The sequence below is a fragment of the Oncorhynchus kisutch genome, linkage group LG21, assembly GCF_002021735.2.
Source record: "Oncorhynchus kisutch isolate 150728-3 linkage group LG21, Okis_V2, whole genome shotgun sequence".
Classification (NCBI taxonomy): Eukaryota; Metazoa; Chordata; class Actinopteri; order Salmoniformes; family Salmonidae; genus Oncorhynchus; species Oncorhynchus kisutch.
Window position 1 is genome coordinate 30,023,464 of NC_034194.2, and position 19,524 is coordinate 30,042,987.

At 46.6% G+C, this 19,524-nt stretch overlaps 1 protein-coding gene across 8 annotated transcripts in view; it reads left to right on the forward strand.

The window, feature by feature from the left end:
• The window catches only part of LOC109878086 (ena/VASP-like protein), a 169,388-nt gene that overhangs the window by 132,402 nt on the left and 17,462 nt on the right, over positions 1–19,524 (forward strand). For all 8 annotated transcript variants that reach the window (XM_031800895.1, XM_031800894.1, XM_031800893.1 and 5 more), the window contains exon 4: positions 17,234–17,300. In XM_031800895.1, the coding sequence (XP_031656755.1) occupies positions 17,234–17,300 (67 nt within the window). The remainder of the gene's footprint in view (positions 1–17,233; positions 17,301–19,524) is intronic.

Here is a 19,524-nt window from a genome sequence, read left to right on the forward strand (position 1 = left end):
TTACAGTAACAGTAGTCCTCTCTTCCCAGTCATTACAGTAACAGTAGTCCTCTCTTCCCAGTCATTACAGTAACAGTGGAGTCCTCTCTTCCCAGTCATTACAGTAACAGTGGAGTCCTCTCTTCCCAGTCATTACAGTAACAGTAGTCCTCTCTTCCCAGTCATTACAGTAACAGTGGAGTCCTCTCTACTCAGTAATTTCAGTAACAGTGGAGTCCACTCTTCCCAGTCATTACAGTAACAGTAGTCCTCTCTTCCCAGTCATTTCAGTAGCAGGGTAGTCCTCTCTTCCCAGTCATTACAGTAACAGTGGAGTCCTCTCTACTCAGTCATTACAGTAACAGTGGAGTCCTCTCTTCCCAGTCATTACAGTAACAGTGGAGTCCTCTCTTCTCAGTCATTACAGTAACAGTGGAGTCCTCTCTTCCCAGTCATTACAGTAACAGTAGTCCTCTCTTCCCAGTCATTACAGTAACAGTGGAGTCCTCTCTTCTCAGTCATTACAGTAACAGTGGAGTCCTCTCTACTCAGTCATTACAGTAACAGTGGAGTCCTCTCTTCCCAGTCATTACAGTAACAGTGGAGTCCTCTCTTCCCAGTCATTACAGTAACAGTGGAGTCCTCTCTTCCCAGTCATTACAGTAACAGTGGAGTCCTCTCTACTCAGTCATTACAGTAACAGTGGAGTCCTCTCTTCCCAGTCATTACAGTAACAGTGGAGTCCTCTCTACTCAGTCATTACAGTAACAGTGGAGTCCTCTCTTCTCAGTCATTACAGTAACAGTGGAGTCCTCTCTACTCAGTCATTTCAGTAACAGTGGAGTCCTCTCTTCCCAGTCATTAGAGTAACAGTAGAGTCCTCTCTTCCCAGTCATTTCAGTAACAGTAGAGTCTTCTCTTCCCAGTCATTTCAGTAACAGTGGAGTCCTCTCTTCCCAGTCATTTCAGTAACAGTGGAGTCCACTCTTCCCAGTCATTTCAGTAGCAGTGGAGTCCTCTCTTCCCAGTCATTTCAGTAACAGTGGAGTCCTCTCTACTCAGTCATTGCAGTAACAGTGGAGTCCTCTCTTCCCAGTCATTTCAGTAACAGTGGAGTCCTCTCTTCCCAGTCATTACAGTAACAGTGGAGTCCTCTCTACTCAGTCATTACAGTAACAGTGGAGTCCTCTCTACTCAGTCATTACAGTAACAGTGGAGTCCTCTCTACTCAGTCATTACAGTAACAGTGGAGTCCTCTCTACTCAGTCATTACAGTAACAGTGGAGTCCTCTCTTCCCAGTCATTACAGTAACAGTGGAGTCCTCTCTTCCCAGTCATTACAGTAACAGTGGAGTCCTCTCTTCCCAGTCATTACAGTAACAGTGGAGTCCTCTCTTCCCAGTCATTACAGTAACAGCGGAGTCCTCTCTACCCAGTCATTACAGTAACAGTGGAGTCCTCTCTTCCCAGTCATTTCAGTAACAGTGGAGTCCTCTCTACTCAGTCATTTCAGTAACAGTGGAGTCCTCTCTACTCAGTCATTACAGTAACAGTGGAGTCCTCTCTTCCCAGTCATTACAGTAACAGTGGAGTCCTCTCTTCCCAGTCATTACAGTAACAGTGGAGTCCTCTCTACTCAGTCATTACAGTAACAGTGGAGTCCTCTCTTCCCAGTCATTACAGTAACAGTGGAGTCCTCTCTACTCAGTCATTACAGTAACAGTGGAGTCCTCTCTTCTCAGTCATTACAGTAACAGTGGAGTCCTCTCTTCCCAGTCATTAGAGTAACAGTAGAGTCCTCTCTTCCCAGTCATTTCAGTAACAGTAGAGTCCTCTCTTCCCAGTCATTTCAGTAACAGTAGAGTCCTCTCTTCCCAGTCATTTCAGTAACAGTGGAGTCCTCTCTTCCCAGTCATTTCAGTAACAGTGGAGTCCTCTCTTCCCAGTCATTACAGTAACAGTAGTCCTCTCTTCCCAGTCATTACAGTAACAGTGGAGTCCTCTCTACTCAGTAATTTCAGTAACAGTGGAGTCCACTCTTCCCAGTCATTACAGTAACAGTAGTCCTCTCTTCCCAGTCATTACAGTAACAGTGGAGTCCTCTCTACTCAGTCATTACAGTAACAGTGGAGTCCTCTCTTCCCAGTCATTACAGTAACAGTGGAGTCCTCTCTTCTCAGTCATTACAGTAACAGTGGAGTCCTCTCTTCCCAGTCATTACAGTAACAGTGGAGTCCTCTCTTCTCAGTCATTACAGTAACAGTGGAGTCCTCTCTTCCCAGTCATTACAGTAACAGTAGTCCTCTCTTCCCAGTCATTACAGTAACAGTGGAGTCCTCTCTTCCCAGTCATTACAGTAACAGTGGAGTCCTCTCTACTCAGTCATTTCAGTAACAGTGGAGTCCTCTCTACTCAGTCATTACAGTAACAGTGGAGTCCTCTCTTCCCAGTCATTACAGTAACAGTGGAGTCCTCTCTTCCCAGTCATTACAGTAACAGTGTAGTCCTCTCTACTCAGTCATTACAGTAACAGTGGAGTCCTCTCTTCCCAGTCATTACAGTAACAGTGGAGTCCTCTCTACTCAGTCATTACAGTAACAGTGGAGTCCTCTCTTCTCAGTCATTACAGTAACAGTGGAGTCCTCTCTACTCAGTCATTTCAGTAACAGTGGAGTCCTCTCTTCCCAGTCATTAGAGTAACAGTAGAGTCCTCTCTTCCCAGTCATTTCAGTAACAGTAGAGTCCTCTCTTCCCAGTCATTTCAGTAACAGTGGAGTCCTCTCTTCCCAGTCATTTCAGTAACAGTGGAGTCCACTCTTCCCAGTCATTACAGTAACAGTGGAGTCCTCTCTTCCCAGTCATTACAGTAACAGTGGAGTCCTCTCTACTCAGTCATTACAGTAACAGTGGAGTCCTCTCTTCTCAGTCATTACAGTAACAGTGGAGTCCTCTCTACTCAGTCATTTCAGTAACAGTGGAGTCCTCTCTTCCCAGTCATTAGAGTAACAGTAGAGTCCTCTCTTCCCAGTCATTTCAGTAACAGTAGAGTCCTCTCTTCCCAGTCATTTCAGTAACAGTGGAGTCCTCTCTTCCCAGTCATTTCAGTAACAGTGGAGTCCACTCTTCCCAGTCATTTCAGTAGCAGTGGAGTCCTCTCTTCCCAGTCATTTCAGTAACAGTGGAGTCCTCTCTACTCAGTCATTACAGTAACAGTGGAGTCCTCTCTTCCCAGTCATTAGAGTAACAGTAGAGTCCTCTCTTCCCAGTCATTTCAGTAACAGTAGAGTCCTCTCTTCCCAGTCATTACAGTAACAGTAGTCCTCTCTTCCCAGTCATTACAGTAACAGTGGAGTCCTCTCTTCCCAGTCATTACAGTAACAGTGGAGTCCTCTCTTCCCAGTCATTACAGTAACAGTAGTCCTCTCTTCCCAGTCATTACAGTAACAGTGGAGTCCTCTCTACTCAGTAATTTCAGTAACAGTGGAGTCCACTCTTCCCAGTCATTACAGTAACAGTAGTCCTCTCTTCCCAGTCATTTCAGTAGCAGGGTAGTCCTCTCTTCCCAGTCATTACAGTAACAGTGGAGTCCTCTCTACTCAGTCATTACAGTAACAGTGGAGTCCTCTCTTCCCAGTCATTACAGTAACAGTGGAGTCCTCTCTTCTCAGTCATTACAGTAACAGTGGAGTCCTCTCTTCCCAGTCATTACAGTAACAGTAGTCCTCTCTTCCCAGTCATTACAGTAACAGTGGAGTCCTCTCTTCTCAGTCATTACAGTAACAGTGGAGTCCTCTCTTCTCAGTCATTACAGTAACAGTGGAGTCCTCTCTTCCCAGTCATTACAGTAACAGTAGTCCTCTCTTCCCAGTCATTACAGTAACAGTGGAGTCCTCTCTTCCCAGTCATTACAGTAACAGTGGAGTCCTCTCTACTCAGTCATTACAGTAACAGTGGAGTCCTCTCTTCCCAGTCATTACAGTAACAGTGGAGTCCTCTCTACTCAGTCATTACAGTAACAGTGGAGTCCTCTCTTCTCAGTCATTACAGTAACAGTGGAGTCCTCTCTACTCAGTCATTTCAGTAACAGTGGAGTCCTCTCTTCCCAGTCATTAGAGTAACAGTAGAGTCCTCTCTTCCCAGTCATTTCAGTAACAGTAGAGTCCTCTCTTCCCAGTCATTTCAGTAACAGTGGAGTCCTCTCTTCCCAGTCATTTCAGTAACAGTGGAGTCCACTCTTCCCAGTCATTTCAGTAGCAGTGGAGTCCTCTCTTCCCAGTCATTTCAGTAACAGTGGAGTCCTCTCTACTCAGTCATTACAGTAACAGTGGAGTCCTTTCTTCCCAGTCATTTCAGTAACAGTGGAGTCCTCTCTTCCCAGTCATTACAGTAACAGTGGAGTCCTCTCTACTCAGTCATTACAGTAACAGTGGAGTCCTCTCTACTCAGTCATTACAGTAACAGTGGAGTCCTCTCTACTCAGTCATTACAGTAACAGTGGAGTCCTCTCTACTCAGTCATTACAGTAACAGTGGAGTCCTCTCTTCCCAGTCATTACAGTAACAGTGGAGTCCTCTCTTCCCAGTCATTACAGTAACAGTGGAGTCCTCTCTTCCCAGTCATTACAGTAACAGTGGAGTCCTCTCTACCCAGTCATTACAGTAACAGTGGAGTCCTCTCTTCCCAGTCATTTCAGTAACAGTGGAGTCCTCTCTACTCAGTCATTTCAGTAACAGTGGAGTCCTCTCTTCCCAGTCATTACAGTAACAGTAGTCCTCTCTTCCCAGTCATTACAGTAACAGTAGTCCTCTCTTCCCAGTCATTACAGTAACAGTGGAGTCCTCTCTTCCCAGTCATTACAGTAACAGTGGAGTCCTCTCTTCCCAGTCATTACAGTAACAGTAGTCCTCTCTTCCCAGTCATTACAGTAACAGTGGAGTCCTCTCTACTCAGTAATTTCAGTAACAGTGGAGTCCACTCTTCCCAGTCATTACAGTAACAGTAGTCCTCTCTTCCCAGTCATTTCAGTAGCAGGGTAGTCCTCTCTTCCCAGTCATTACAGTAACAGTGGAGTCCTCTCTACTCAGTCATTACAGTAACAGTGGAGTCCTCTCTTCCCAGTCATTACAGTAACAGTGGAGTCCTCTCTTCTCAGTCATTACAGTAACAGTGGAGTCCTCTCTACTCAGTCATTACAGTAACAGTGGAGTCCTCTCTTCCCAGTCATTACAGTAACAGTAGTCCTCTCTTCCCAGTCATTACAGTAACAGTGGAGTCCTCTCTTCTCAGTCATTACAGTAACAGTGGAGTCCTCTCTACTCAGTCATTACAGTAACAGTGGAGTCCTCTCTTCCCAGTCATTACAGTAACAGTGGAGTCCTCTCTTCCCAGTCATTACAGTAACAGTGGAGTCCTCTCTACTCAGTCATTACAGTAACAGTGGAGTCCTCTCTTCCCAGTCATTACAGTAACAGTGGAGTCCTCTCTACTCAGTCATTACAGGAACAGTGGAGTCCTCTCTTCTCAGTCATTACAGTAACAGTGGAGTCCTCTCTACTCAGTCATTTCAGTAACAGTGGAGTCCTCTCTTCCCAGTCATTAGAGTAACAGTAGAGTCCTCTCTTCCCAGTCATTTCAGTAACAGTAGAGTCCTCTCTTCCCAGTCATTTCAGTAACAGTGGAGTCCTCTCTTCCCAGTCATTTCAGTAACAGTGGAGTCCACTCTTCCCAGTCATTTCAGTAGCAGTGGAGTCCTCTCTTCCCAGTCATTTCAGTAACAGTGGAGTCCTCTCTACTCAGTCATTACAGTAACAGTGGAGTCCTCTTCCCAGTCATTTCAGTAGCAGGGTAGTCCTCTCTTCCCAGTCATTACAGTAACAGTGGAGTCCTCTCTTCCCAGTCATTACAGTACCAGTGGAGTCCTCTCTTCTCAGTCATTACAGTAACAATGGAGTCCTCTCTACTCAGTCATTACAGTAACAGTGGAGTCCTCTCTTCCCAGTCATTACAGTAACAGTAGTCCTCTCTTCCCAGTCATTACAGTAACAGTGGAGTCCTCTCTTCCCAGTCATTACAGTAACAGTGGAGTCCTCTCTTCCCAGTCATTACAGTAACAGTGGAGTCCTCTCTACTCAGTCATTACAGTAACAGTGGAGTCCTCTCTTCCCAGTCATTACAGTAACAGTGGAGTCCTCTCTACTCAGTCATTACAGTAACAGTGGAGTCCTCTCTTCTCAGTCATTACAGTAACAGTGGAGTCCTCTCTACTCAGTCATTTCAGTAACAGTGGAGTCCTCTCTTCCCAGTCATTAGAGTAACAGTAGAGTCCTCTCTTCCCAGTCATTTCAGTAACAGTGGAGTCCTCTCTTCCCAGTCATTTCAGTAAAAGTGGAGTCCACTCTTCCCAGTCATTTCAGTAACAGTGGAGTCCACTCTTCCCAGTCATTTCAGTAGCAGTGTGTTAATTTTGTTTTTCCCCCATCTTCACTCTCCTCTTTTAATTAAAATGAGTCATTGAATAGTTCTCCCCAGGGCCCATTCTTCCAGTTCTGTTCTTTATATCTGACTAATAAACACACACGCATGCGCACACAGGCCGCACGCACAACTCAAATCACAGAAACACGTCACACACTGCATATGGGAAAATCTCAGAGGTCCACACACACACCGCCTGAGGTGACTGTGGCAGAGATCAAATTAACAGTGTGTGTTTGTTTGCTTAGCAGATGCCATGATGTCAAGGGATAGACACCCTCTCTTCTGTAGTGCTTGTTAATGCTTATACAAACACACAGACACACACACACACTCACTACCTCTCTCACACACATTCACACAATTCACACACACTATGATGAAAAGGAAACATGCGACAGACTGTTGAAGTGCCATTTCGTTTAAGCTTGTATGAAGTGGCAATATACCACTGACTGAACTGCCAAAGAGCAGGTCCCCTGTGATGAGCTCTAAGAGGATTAGATAGCTGTGCTGTAAGGTATATGGTAATAGCCATATTGGTTACACCTATTCAAACCTCTTCCATCAATACAGGTGTTGATGGAGTAGGCCGGGGTGTAGGGATTAGGTTTCAGTATCGTGTTTAGGGTGTCTGGGTTGATTTGGAATTGGGCCTGTGCTTCACAGCACCTCACCTTACCACTCACTATTCCTCACGTCTGCTCCCTGATGTTCTGGAGGCCTGGGGCCTCATTTATCAAAGGTGCGTATCTCTGCGCAAATCTTAGACCATGCGCACGCTCAACTTCTAGTGGTTGATCAACTGTATTGGAAGCAAATATTGTTATTTTGGTGGAAATGGAGGTGTTTGAATCTCGGGAATTATAATAATGGTAGGCTAATAAAAATTTGAATGATTAAACAGATGCATTTGCCATTAATTAGTAGATCGCATAGCATCATGTCACCAAACAAAATTATTTTGTTTTTATTACATAGACCTAAATCAATGTCATATTGCAGAGCGTGTCTCTCCTTTTCTGACATGACTGGTAAATAGACTTGTAGCCAATGTCAGTATGGGTAGACTACAGTATTACTGTGCAATAGGAGCTGGACATAGTAACATGTTTAAGGAGATAGAAAGACAATCATGCATTGATAGACAAAATATTGAACAACAATTAATCTTTTGCAGAGAATTGCAGGCAGTAGGCAGCATTTACTCTTAAATCGTTCAATAGACAATCAATCGATCTTACAGAATGCGCTGGCAGTGTTTAGCACTCGCTATGCATTTTTAGTTTAAAAAAGTAGCTGAAAAATATGAAAAAATTCTGCCCACACCTGTGTAGAAATGTGATCAAATTTGATATTCCGCTTTCTTTTAGAAACGGACATGGCCCAGTTCCAAAATGTCCAAATCATGGCCTACAGCAAATGAGGGTGTTTTTGTAAGCATAAAAGGTGGATGGAGGGCGTTTTGCAGGCTGGGTTGTAGCGCTCCTTAACTACTGCACAAATATAATATGGCTCAGACTTATCAATGAAAACATGCCTATATGTTGCGTGCGACAGTTTGTTAAATCACAATCATTTCTGCCGCATGCGAATCCTAGAATCTCAACGGATGCCCGAATTTAGTAAGACATTTGCGCACAATTGACAAATGAGGCCCCCTTCCTGATCTCAATGATCCCTGGTGTTCTGGAGGCCTGGTGTAGACAGCCTCCCTGATCTCAATGACCCCTGGTGTTCTGGAGGCCTGGTGTAGACAGCCTTCCTGATCTCAATGACCCCTGGTGTTCTGGAGGCCTGGTGTAGACAGCCTTCCTGATCTCAATGACCCCTGGTGTAGACAGCCTCCCTGATCTCAGTGACCCCTGGTGTAGACAGCCTCCCTGATCTCAGTGACCCCTGGTGTAGACAGCCTCCCTGATCTCAATGACCCCTGGTATAAACAGCCTCCCTGATCTCAGTGACCCCTGGTGTAGACAGCCTTCCTGATCTCAATGCCCCCTGGTATAGACAGCCTCCCTGATCTCAGTGACCCCTGGTGTAGACAGCCTTCCTGATCTCAATGACCCCTGGTGTTCTGGAGGCCTGGTGTAGACAGCCTTCCTGATCTCAATGATCCCTGGTGTTCTGGAGGCCTGGAGTAGACAGCCTCCCTGATCTCAGTGACCCCTGGTGTAGACAGCCTCCCTGATCTCAGTGACCCCTGGTGTTCTGGAGGCCTGGTGTAGACAGCCTCCCTGATCTCAGTGACCCCTGGTGTAGACACCCTCCCTGATCTCAGTGATCACTGTTTTTTTGGAGGCCTGGAGTAGACAGCCTCCCTGATCTCAGTGACCCCTGGTATAGACAGCCTCCCTGATCTCAGTGACCCCTGGTGTAGACAGCCTCCCTGATCTCAGTGACCCCTGGTGTTCTGGAGGCCTGGTGTAGACAGCCTCCCTGATCTCAGTGACCCCTGGTGTTCTGGCGGCCTGGAGTAGACAGCCTCCCTGATCTCAGTGACCCCTGGTGTAGACAGCCTCCCTGATCTCAGTGACCCCTGGTGTAGACAGCCTCCCTGATCTCAGTGACCCCTAGTGTAGACAGCCTCCCTGATCTCAGTGACCCCTGGTGTAGACAGCCTCCCTGATCTCAGTGACCCCTAGTGTAGACAGCCTCCCTGATCTCAGTGACCCCTGGTGTAGACAGCCTCCCTGATCTCAGTGACCCCTAGTGTAGACAGCCTCCCTGATCTCAGTGACCCCTGGTGTAGACAGCCTCCCTGATCTCAGTGACCCCTATTGTAGACAGCCTCCCTGATCTCAGTGACCCCTGGTGTAGACAGCCTCCCTGATCTCAGTGACCCCTGGTGTTCTGGAGGCCTGGTGTAGACAGCCTTCCTGATCTCAATGTCCCCTGGTGTAGACAGCCTCAGTGACGCCTGGTGTAGACAGCCTCGCTGATCTCAGTGACCCTTGGTGTTCTGGGGGCCTGGTGTAGACAGTCTCCCTGATCTCAGTGACTCAGTGTGTGTGTGTGTGTGTGTGTGTGTGTGTGTGTGTGTGTGTGTGTGTGTGTGTGTGTGTGTGTGTGTGTGTGTGTGAATGGAGACTCTGTCTGGTCAGTAGTAGTATGGAGACTCTGTCTGGTCAGTAGTAGTATGGAGACTGTCTGGTCAGTAGCAGTATGTAGCTGAATGGAGACTCTGTCTGGTCAGTAGTAGTATGGAGACTCTGTCTGGCCAGTAGCAGTATGTAGTAGTATGGAGACTCTGTCTGGTCAGTAGCAATATGGAGACTCTCTCTGGTCAGTAGCAGTATGTAGCAGTATAGAGACCAGGTCTGGCCAATAGCAGTATGTAGTAGTATGGAGACTCTGTCTGGTCAGTAGCAGTATGTAGCTGAATGGAGACTCTGTCTGGTCAGTAGCAGTATGTAGTAGTATGGAGACTCTGTCTGGTCAGTAGCAGTATGTAGTAATATGGAGTCTCTGTCTGGTCAGTAGCAATATGGAGACTCTGTCTGGTCAGTAGCAGTATGTAGCTGAATGGAGACTCTGTCTGGCCAGTAGCAGTATGTAGTAGTATGGAGACTCTGTCTGGCCAGTAGCAGTATGTAGCAGTATGGAGACTCTGTCTGGTCAGTAGCAGTATGTAGCAGTATGGAGACTCTGTCTGGCCAGTAGCAGTATGTAGTAGTATGGAGACTCTGTCTGGCCAGTAGCAGTATGTATCAGTATGGAGACTCTGTCTGGTCAGTAGCAGTATGTAGCAGTATGGAGACTCTGTCTGGCCAGTAGCAGTATGGAGACTCTGTCTGGTCAGTAGCAATATGGAGACTGTGTGGTCAGTAGCAGTATGTAGCAGTATGGAGACTCTGTCTGGCCAGTAGCAGTATGTAGTAGTATGGAGTCTCTGTCTGGTCAGTAGCAATATGGAGACTCTGTCTGGTCAGTAGCAGTATGTGTTAGAATGGAGACTCTGTCTGGTCAGTAGCAGTATGTAGTAGTATGAAGACTCTGTCTGGTCAGTAGCAGTATGTAGTAGTATGGAGACTATGTCTGGTCAGTAGCAGTATGTAGTAGTATGGAGACTCTGTCTGGTCAGTAGCAATATGGAGACTCTGTCTGGTCAGTAGCAGTATGTAGTAGTATGGAGACTCTGTCTGGTCAGTAGCAGTATGTAGTAGAATGGAGACTCTGTCTGGCCAGTAGCAGTATGTAGTGGTATGGAGACTCTGTCTGGTCAGTAGCAGTATGTAGTAGTATGGAGACTCTGTCTAGTCAGTAGCAGTATGTACTAGTATGGAGTCTATGTCTGGTCAGTAGCAATATTGACACTCTCTGGTCAGTAGTAGAATGGAGACTCTGTCTGGTCAGTAGCAATATGTACTAGTATGGAGTCTCTGTCTGGTCAGTAGCAATATGGACACTGTCTGGTCAGTAGCAGAATGTAGTAGAATGGAGACTCTGTCTGTTCAGTAGCAGTATGTAGTAGTATGGAGTCTCTGTCTGGTCAGTAGCAATATGGACACTGTCTGGTCAGTAGCAGTATGTAGTAGAATGGAGACTCTGTCTGGTCAGTAGCAGTATGTAGTAGTATGGAGACTCTGTCTGGTCAGTAGCAATATGGAGACTCTGTCTGGTCAGTAGCAGTATGTAGTAGTATGGAGTCTCTGTCTGGTCAGTAGCAGTATGTAGTAGTATGGAGTCTCTGTCTGGTCAGTAGCAATATGGAGACTCTGTCTGGTCAGTAGCAGTATGTAGTAGTATGGAGTCTCTGTCTGGTCAGTAGCAATATGGAGACTCTGTCTGGTCAGTAGCAGTATGGAGACTCTGTCTGGTCAGTAGCAGTATGTAGTAGTATGGAGTCTCTGTCTGGTCAGTAGCAATATGGACACTGTCTGGTCAGTAGCAGTATGTAGTAGAATGGAGACTCTGTCTGGTCAGTAGCAGTATGTAGTAGTATGGAGACTCTGTCTGGTCAGTAGCAATATGGAGACTCTGTCTGGTCAGTAGCAGTATGTAGTAGTATGGAGTCTCTGTCTGGTCAGTAGCAGTATGTAGTAGTATGGAGTCTCTGTCTGGTCAGTAGCAATATGGAGACTCTGTCTGGTCAGTAGCAGTATGTAGTAGTATGGAGTCTCTGTCTGGTCAGTAGCAATATGGAGACTCTGTCTGGTCAGTAGCAGTATGGAGACTCTGTCTGGCCAGTAGCAGTATGTAGTGGTATGGAGTCTCTGTCTGGTCAGTAGCAGTATGGAGACTCTGTCTGGCCAGTAGCAGTATGTAGTGGTATGGAGACTCTGTCTGGTCAGTAGCAGTATGTAGTAGCATGGAGACTCTGTCTGGTCAGTAGTAGTATGGAGACTCTGTCTGGTCAGTAGCAGTATGTAGTAGTATGGAGACTCTGTCTGGTCAGTAGTAGTATGGAGACTGTCTGGTCAGTAGCAGTATGTAGCTGAATGGAGACTCTGTCTGGTCAGTAGTAGTATGGAGACTCTGTCTGGCCAGTAGCAGTATGTAGTAGTATGGAGACTCTGTCTGGTCAGTAGCAATATGGAGACTCTCTCTGGTCAGTAGCAGTATGTAGCAGTATAGAGACCAGGTCTGGCCAATAGCAGTATGTAGTAGTATGGAGACTCTGTCTGGTCAGTAGCAGTATGTAGCTGAATGGAGACTCTGTCTGGTCAGTAGCAGTATGTAGTAGTATGGAGACTCTGTCTGGTCAGTAGCAGTATGTAGTAATATGGAGTCTCTGTCTGGTCAGTAGCAATATGGAGACTCTGTCTGGTCAGTAGCAGTATGTAGCTGAATGGAGACTCTGTCTGGCCAGTAGCAGTATGTAGTAGTATGGAGACTCTGTCTGGCCAGTAGCAGTATGTAGCAGTATGGAGACTCTGTCTGGTCAGTAGCAGTATGTAGCAGTATGGAGACTCTGTCTGGCCAGTAGCAGTATGTAGTAGTATGGAGACTCTGTCTGGCCAGTAGCAGTATGTATCAGTATGGAGACTCTGTCTGGTCAGTAGCAGTATGTAGCAGTATGGAGACTCTGTCTGGCCAGTAGCAGTATGGAGACTCTGTCTGGTCAGTAGCAATATGGAGACTGTGTGGTCAGTAGCAGTATGTAGCAGTATGGAGACTCTGTCTGGCCAGTAGCAGTATGTAGTAGTATGGAGTCTCTGTCTGGTCAGTAGCAATATGGAGACTCTGTCTGGTCAGTAGCAGTATGTGTTAGAATGGAGACTCTGTCTGGTCAGTAGCAGTATGTAGTAGTATGAAGACTCTGTCTGGTCAGTAGCAGTATGTAGTAGTATGGAGACTATGTCTGGTCAGTAGCAGTATGTAGTAGTATGGAGACTCTGTCTGGTCAGTAGCAATATGGAGACTCTGTCTGGTCAGTAGCAGTATGTAGTAGTATGGAGACTCTGTCTGGTCAGTAGCAGTATGTAGTAGTATGGAGACTCTGTCTAGTCAGTAGCAGTATGTACTAGTATGGAGTCTATGTCTGGTCAGTAGCAATATTGACACTCTCTGGTCAGTAGTAGAATGGAGACTCTGTCTGGTCAGTAGCAATATGTACTAGTATGGAGTCTCTGTCTGGTCAGTAGCAATATGGACACTGTCTGGTCAGTAGCAGAATGTAGTAGAATGGAGACTCTGTCTGTTCAGTAGCAGTATGTAGTAGTATGGAGTCTCTGTCTGGTCAGTAGCAATATGGACACTGTCTGGTCAGTAGCAGTATGTAGTAGAATGGAGACTCTGTCTGGTCAGTAGCAGTATGTAGTAGTATGGAGACTCTGTCTGGTCAGTAGTAGTATGGAGACTCTGTCTGGTCAGTAGCAGTATGTAGTAATATGGAGACTCTGTCTGGTCAGTAGCAATATGGAGACTCTGTGTGGTCAGTAGCAGTATGTAGTAGAATGGAGACTCTGTCTGGTCAGTAGCAGTATAGAGTAGTATGGAGACTCTGTCTGGTCAGTAGCAGTATGTAGTAATATGGAGACTCTGTCTGGTCAGTAGCAATATGGAGACTGTCTGGTCAGTAGCAGTATGTAGTAGTATGGAGACTCTGTCTGGTCAGTAGCAGTATGTAGTAATATGGAGACTCTGTCTGGTCAGTAGCAATATGGAGACTCTGTCTGGTCAGTAGCAGTATGTGGTGGTATGGAGACTCTGTCTGGTCAGTAGCAGTATGTAGTAGTATGGAGACTCTGTCTGGTCAGTAGCAGTATGTAGTGGTATGGAGACCCTGTCTGGTCTGTAGCAGTATGTGGTGGTATGGAGACTCTGTCTGGTCAGTAGCAGTATGTAGTAGCATGGAGACTCTGTCTGGTCAGTAGCAGTATGTAGTAGTATGGAGACTCTGTCTGGTCAGTAGCAATATGGAGACTCTGTCTGGTCAGTAGCAGTATGTAGTAGTATGGAGTCTCTGTCTGGTCAGTAGCAGTATGTAGTAGTATGGAGTCTCTGTCTGGTCAGTAGCAATATGGAGACTCTGTCTGGTCAGTAGCAGTATGTAGTAGTATGGAGTCTCTGTCTGGTCAGTAGCAGTATGTAGTAGTATGGAGTCTCTGTCTGGTCAGTAGCAATATGGAGACTCTGTCTGGTCAGTAGCAGTATGGAGACTCTGTCTGGCCAGTAGCAGTATGTAGTGGTATGGAGTCTCTGTCTGGTCAGTAGCAGTATGGAGACTCTGTCTGGCCAGTAGCAGTATGTAGTGGTATGGAGACTCTGTCTGGTCAGTAGCAGTATGTAGTAGCATGGAGACTCTGTCTGGTCAGTAGCAGTATGTAGTAGTATGGAGACTCTGTCTGGTCAGTAGCAATATGGAGACTTTCTCTGGTCAGTAGCAGTATGTAGTAGTATGGAGTCTCTGTCTGGTCAGTAGCAATATGGAGACTTTCTCTGGTCAGTAGCAGTATGTAGTAGTATGGAGTCTCTGTCTGGTCAGTAGCAATATGGAGACTCTGTCTGGTCAGTAGCAGTATGTAGTAGTATGGAGTCTCTGTCTGGTCAGTAGCAGTATGTAGTAGTATGGAGTCTCTGTCTGGTCAGTAGCAATATGGAGACTCTGTCTGGTCAGTAGCAGTATGTAGTAGTATGGAGTCTCTGTCTGGTCAGTAGCAGTATGTAGTAGTATGGAGTCTCTGTCTGGTCAGTAGCAATATGGAGACTCTGTCTGGCCAGTAGCAGTATGTAGTGGTATGGAGACTCTGTCTGGTCAGTAGCAATATGGAGACTTTCTCTGGTCAGTAGCAGTATGTAGTAGTATGGAGTCTCTGTCTGGTCAGTAGCAGTATGTAGTAGTATGGAGACTCTGTCTGGTCAGTAGCAATATGGAGACTCTGTCTGGCCAGTAGCAGTATGTAGTGGTATGGAGACTCTGTCTGGTCAGTAGCAATATGGAGACTTTCTCTGGTCAGTAGCAGTATGTAGTAGCATGGAGACTCTGTCTGGTCAGTAGCAGTATGTAGTAGTATGGAGACTCTGTCTGGTCAGTAGCAATATGGAGACTTTCTCTGGTCAGTAGCAGTATGTAGTAGTATGGAGTCTCTGTCTGGTCAGTAGCAATATGGAGACTTTCTCTGGTAAGTAACAGTATGTAGTAGTATGGAGTCTCTGTCTGGTCAGTAGCAATATGGAGACTCTGTCTGGTCAGTAGCAGTATGTAGTAGTATGGAGTCTCTGTCTGGCCAGTAGCAGTATGTAGTGGTATGGAGTCTCTGTCTGGTCAGTAGCAGTATGGAGACTCTGTCTGGCCAGTAGCAGTATGTAGTGGTATGGAGACTCTGTCTGGTCAGTAGCAGTATGTAGCTGAATGGAGACCCCCTGGTCAGTAGTAGTATGTAGTAGTATGGAGACTCTGTCTGGTCAGTAGCAGTATGTAGCTGAATGGAGACTGTCTGGTCAGTAGTACTATGTAGCGGTATGGAGACTCTGTCTGGTCAGTAGCAGTATGCAGTGGTATGGAGACTCTGTTTGGTCAGTAGCAGTATGTAGTAATATGGAGACTCTGTCTGGTCAGTAGCAGTATGTAGTAGTATGGAGACTCTATCTGGTCAGTAGCAATATGGAGACTCTGTCTGGTCAGTAGCAGTATGCAGTGGTATGGAGACTCTGTTTGGTCAGTAGCAGTATGTAGTAATATGGAGACTCTGTCTGGTCAATAGCAGTATGTAGTAGTATGGAGACTCTGTCTGGTCAGTAGCAGTATGTAGTAATATGGAGACTCTATCTGGTCAGTAGCAATATGGAGACTATGTCTGGTCAGTAGCAGTATGTAGTAGAATGGAGACTCTGTCTGGTCAGTAGCAATATGGAGACTCTGTCTGGTCAGTAGCAGTATGTAGTAGAATGGAGACTCTGTCTGGTCAGTAGCAATATGGAGACTCTGTCTGGTCAGTAGCAGTATGTAGTAGTATGGAGACTCTGTCTGATCAGTAGCAGTATGTAGTAGTATGGAGACTCTGTCTGGTCAGTAGCAGTATGTAGTGGTATGGAGACTCTGTCTGGTCAGTAGCAATATGGAGACTCTGTCTGGTCAGTAGCAGTATGTAGTAGTATGGAGACTCTGTCTGGTCAGTAGCAGTATGTAGCGGTATGGAGACTGTCTGGTCAGTAGCAATATGGAGACTCTGTCTGGTCAGTAGCAGTATGTAGTAGTATGGAGACTCTGTCTGGTCAGTAGCAGTATGTAGTAGTATGGAGACTCTGTCTGGTCAGTAGCAGTATGTAGTAGTATGGAGACTCTGTCTGGTCAGTAGCAGTATGTAGCGGTATGGAGACTCTGTCTGGTCAGTAGCAGTATGTAGCGGTATGGAGACTCTGTCTGGTCAGTAGCAGTATGTAGTAGTATGGAGACTCTGTCTGGTCAGTAGCAGTATGTAGCGGTATGGAGACTCTGTCTGGTCAGTAGCAATATGGAGACTCTGTCTGGTCAGTAGCAGTATGTAGTAGTATGGAGACTCTGTCTGGTCAGTAGCAGTATGTAGTAGTATGGAGACTCTGTCTGGTCAGTAGCAGTATGTAGTAGTATGGAGACTCTGTCTGGTCAGTAGCAGTATGTAGCGGTATGGAGACTCTGTCTGGTCAGTAGCAGTATGTAGCGGTATCGAGACTCTGTCTGGTCAGTAGCAGTATGTAGTAGTATGGAGACTCTGTCTGGTCAGTAGCAGTATGTAGCGGTATGGAGACTATGTCTGGCCAGAGATTGTGAGTCAGGTTCCTTTGTTGTTGTGTGTTATTTTGGAACACTGGCTGTAACTGGACCAACCAAAGCCATCAACATCCTTTCTAACCTGTCCTTGGTCTCTATAGAGACACTTCTGACAGTCGTGAGCAACAGAAGAGATTGTAGTGCACAAGTCATGTGTCAAACACCAAGCCTCCAGGGCCACAATGTCTGTGTGATGATCCTGTCTGTAGCTTTGGTTCAGGCCCACAACATTCCCAGTCAAACTGGTACCACTCTCTCTCTTTTTGTAAAGTCCCACAGGCAGTGCTTGGGCTATGTAACAGGAGTATGTCTGTGTGACATAAGAGAGAGTGAGTGACAGCTGTGATGCAGGTTGGAGTGGTCTACCTGAACCTCACCTGTCAGGTGGATAAGAGACACAAACTCGAGTATGGTGACACTGTGAAGAGAGACCCTTACCCCTCCCTCTCTCGATCTCTCTCTCTCTGTCTCTCTCTGTCTCTCTCTCTCTTTCTCTCTGGTACCAACATAAACAATAAAATCAACCATACAAATAATGGTCACCAATATCTCTGTCTTTTCACCCCTTCCTTCCTTCCCTTCCAGGCCCAGCAGTCCAGCGCCAAGTCCAGAATGGGCCCACTACAGACGAGATGGAGGTGCAGAGAGCAAGGTAAGGCATCAAGGTCATCACACAACATCCACACAACATTCACACAACATTTTCCAGAGAGAGAATCACCTCGGATGTTAGCATGGCAAAGACAGGAAAGACATCAGACACAACATTCACTGAACTTCCCTGAAATATTTCCCATCGAGAGGATTAGATCATTAATAACACTATTTTGTCTGTGAGAGTCTGTCATCATAGACTGTACGATATAGAGGGGTCTGTCTGTCACACAGGACTCCGTTTGCTAGCAGGCAGCAGTGCCCCTGTCCACATGACCCCCATCTGTCCTCATCAACCTTTTATTCCTCTTCTTCCTCTGTTCTCTCTCTCTCTCTGTCTCCTTACAGGATTAACAGACAGGAGGACAAGAGAGAGGGAGAGTAGCAGAGAGAGATAGAGACAGTAGCAGAGAGAGAGAGAGTAGCAGAGAAAGAGAGAGAGGGAGTAGCAGAGAGAGAGAGAGTAGCAGAGAAAGAGAGGGAGACCGTAGCAGAGAGAGAGGGAGTAGAAGAGAGAGAGGGAGTAGCAGAGAAAGAGAGGGAGAGGGAGTAGCAGAGAAAGAGGGACTAGCAGAGAAAGAGAGGGAGACCGTAGCAGAGAGAGAGGGAGTAGCAGAGAAAGAGGGAGTAGCAGAGAGAGAGGGAGTAGCAGAGAGAGAGGGAGTAGCAGAGAGAGAGGGAGTAGCAGAGAGAGAGGGAGTAGCAGAGAGAAAGAGAGAGTAGCAGAGAAAGAGAGGGAGACCGTAGCAGAGAGAGAGGGAGTAGCAGAGAGAGAGGGAGTAGCAGAGAGAAAGAGAGAGTAGCAGAGAAAGAGAGGGAGACCGTAGCAGAGAAAGAGGGAGTAGCAGAGAGAGAGAGTAGCAGAGAAAGAGAGGGAGAGGGAGTAGCAGAGAGAGAGGGAGTAGCAGAGAAAGAGGGAGTAGCAGAGAGAGAGGGAGTAGCAGAGAGAGAGGGAGTAGCAGAGAGAGAGGGAGTAGCAGAGAGAGAGGGAGTAGCAGAGAGAAAGAGAGAGTAGCAGAGAAAGAGAGGGAGACCGTAGCAGAGAGAGAGGGAGTAGCAGAGAGAGAGGGAGTAGCAGAGAGAGAGGGAGTAGCAGAGAGAGAGGGAGTAGCAGAGAGAAAGAGAGAGTAGCAGAGAAAGAGAGGGAGACCGTAGCAGAGAAAGAGGGAGTAGCAGAGAGAGAGAGTAGCAGAGAAAGAGAGGGAGAGGGAGTAGCAGAGAGAGAGGGAGTAGCAGAGAAAGAGGGAGTAGCAGAGAGAGAGGGAGTAGCAGAGAGAGAGGGAGTAGCAGAGAGAGAGGGAGTAGCAGAGAGAAAGAGAGAGTAGCAGAGAAAGAGAGGGAGACCGTAGCAGAGAGAGAGGGAGTAGCAGAGAGAGAGGGAGTAGCAGAGAGAAAGAGAGGGAGACCGTAGCAGAGAAAGAGGGAGTAGCAGAGAGAGAGGGAGTAGCAGAGAGAGAGGGAGTAGCAGAGAGAGAGGGAGTAGCAGAGAGAAAGAGAGAGTAGCAGAGAAAGAGAGGGAGACCGTAGCAGAGAGAGAGGGAGTAGCAGAGAGAGAGATTAGCAGAGAAAGAGGGAGTAGTAGAGAGAGAGGGAGTAGCAGAGAGAGAGGGAGTAGCAGAGAGAGAGAGAGTAGCAGAGAAAGAGAGGGAGACCATAGCAGAGAGAGAGGGAGTAGCAGAGAGAGAGAGGGAGAGAGAGTAAAAGAGGGACATGGAATGATAGAGGTATAATGACAGCTGAACATGTGAAGTACTAAGCCATGGTGGGCAGATTGTGGAGAATAGATGTTAATATCAGATTTGTGCTTTGAGATTATGCTCCAGGACTTTTAGACTCTTCAGAGAGGTACAGTAACTCAAGCTGTTTCTGCAATCTATTGCTATCTCTAGGCCCTCAGGGAAATACATGACCAGCCAGCCTTTGTAACCTTAGCTATTTCTGCTCCGCTTATCATTTCATCTCAACTCCAAATGCCAAAGCAAAACAGAATAAATATGATTGTGTGTGTGTGTTTGTGTTTGCACGTATCTGCGTGTGTGTGTGTGTGTGTGTGTGTGTGTGTGCGTGGAGCTCCCTCCAGTGGTAACAGTCAGTATAACAGTGTGTATCTCCCAGGCCTGTGGCTGCTGGGTCAGCACATCTTCTCTCCAACAAGACACACAGCTGGAAAATTCCACATCCTCAATGAGCAACAGTTAAATGTGCATTTTAAAGTGAGGCAT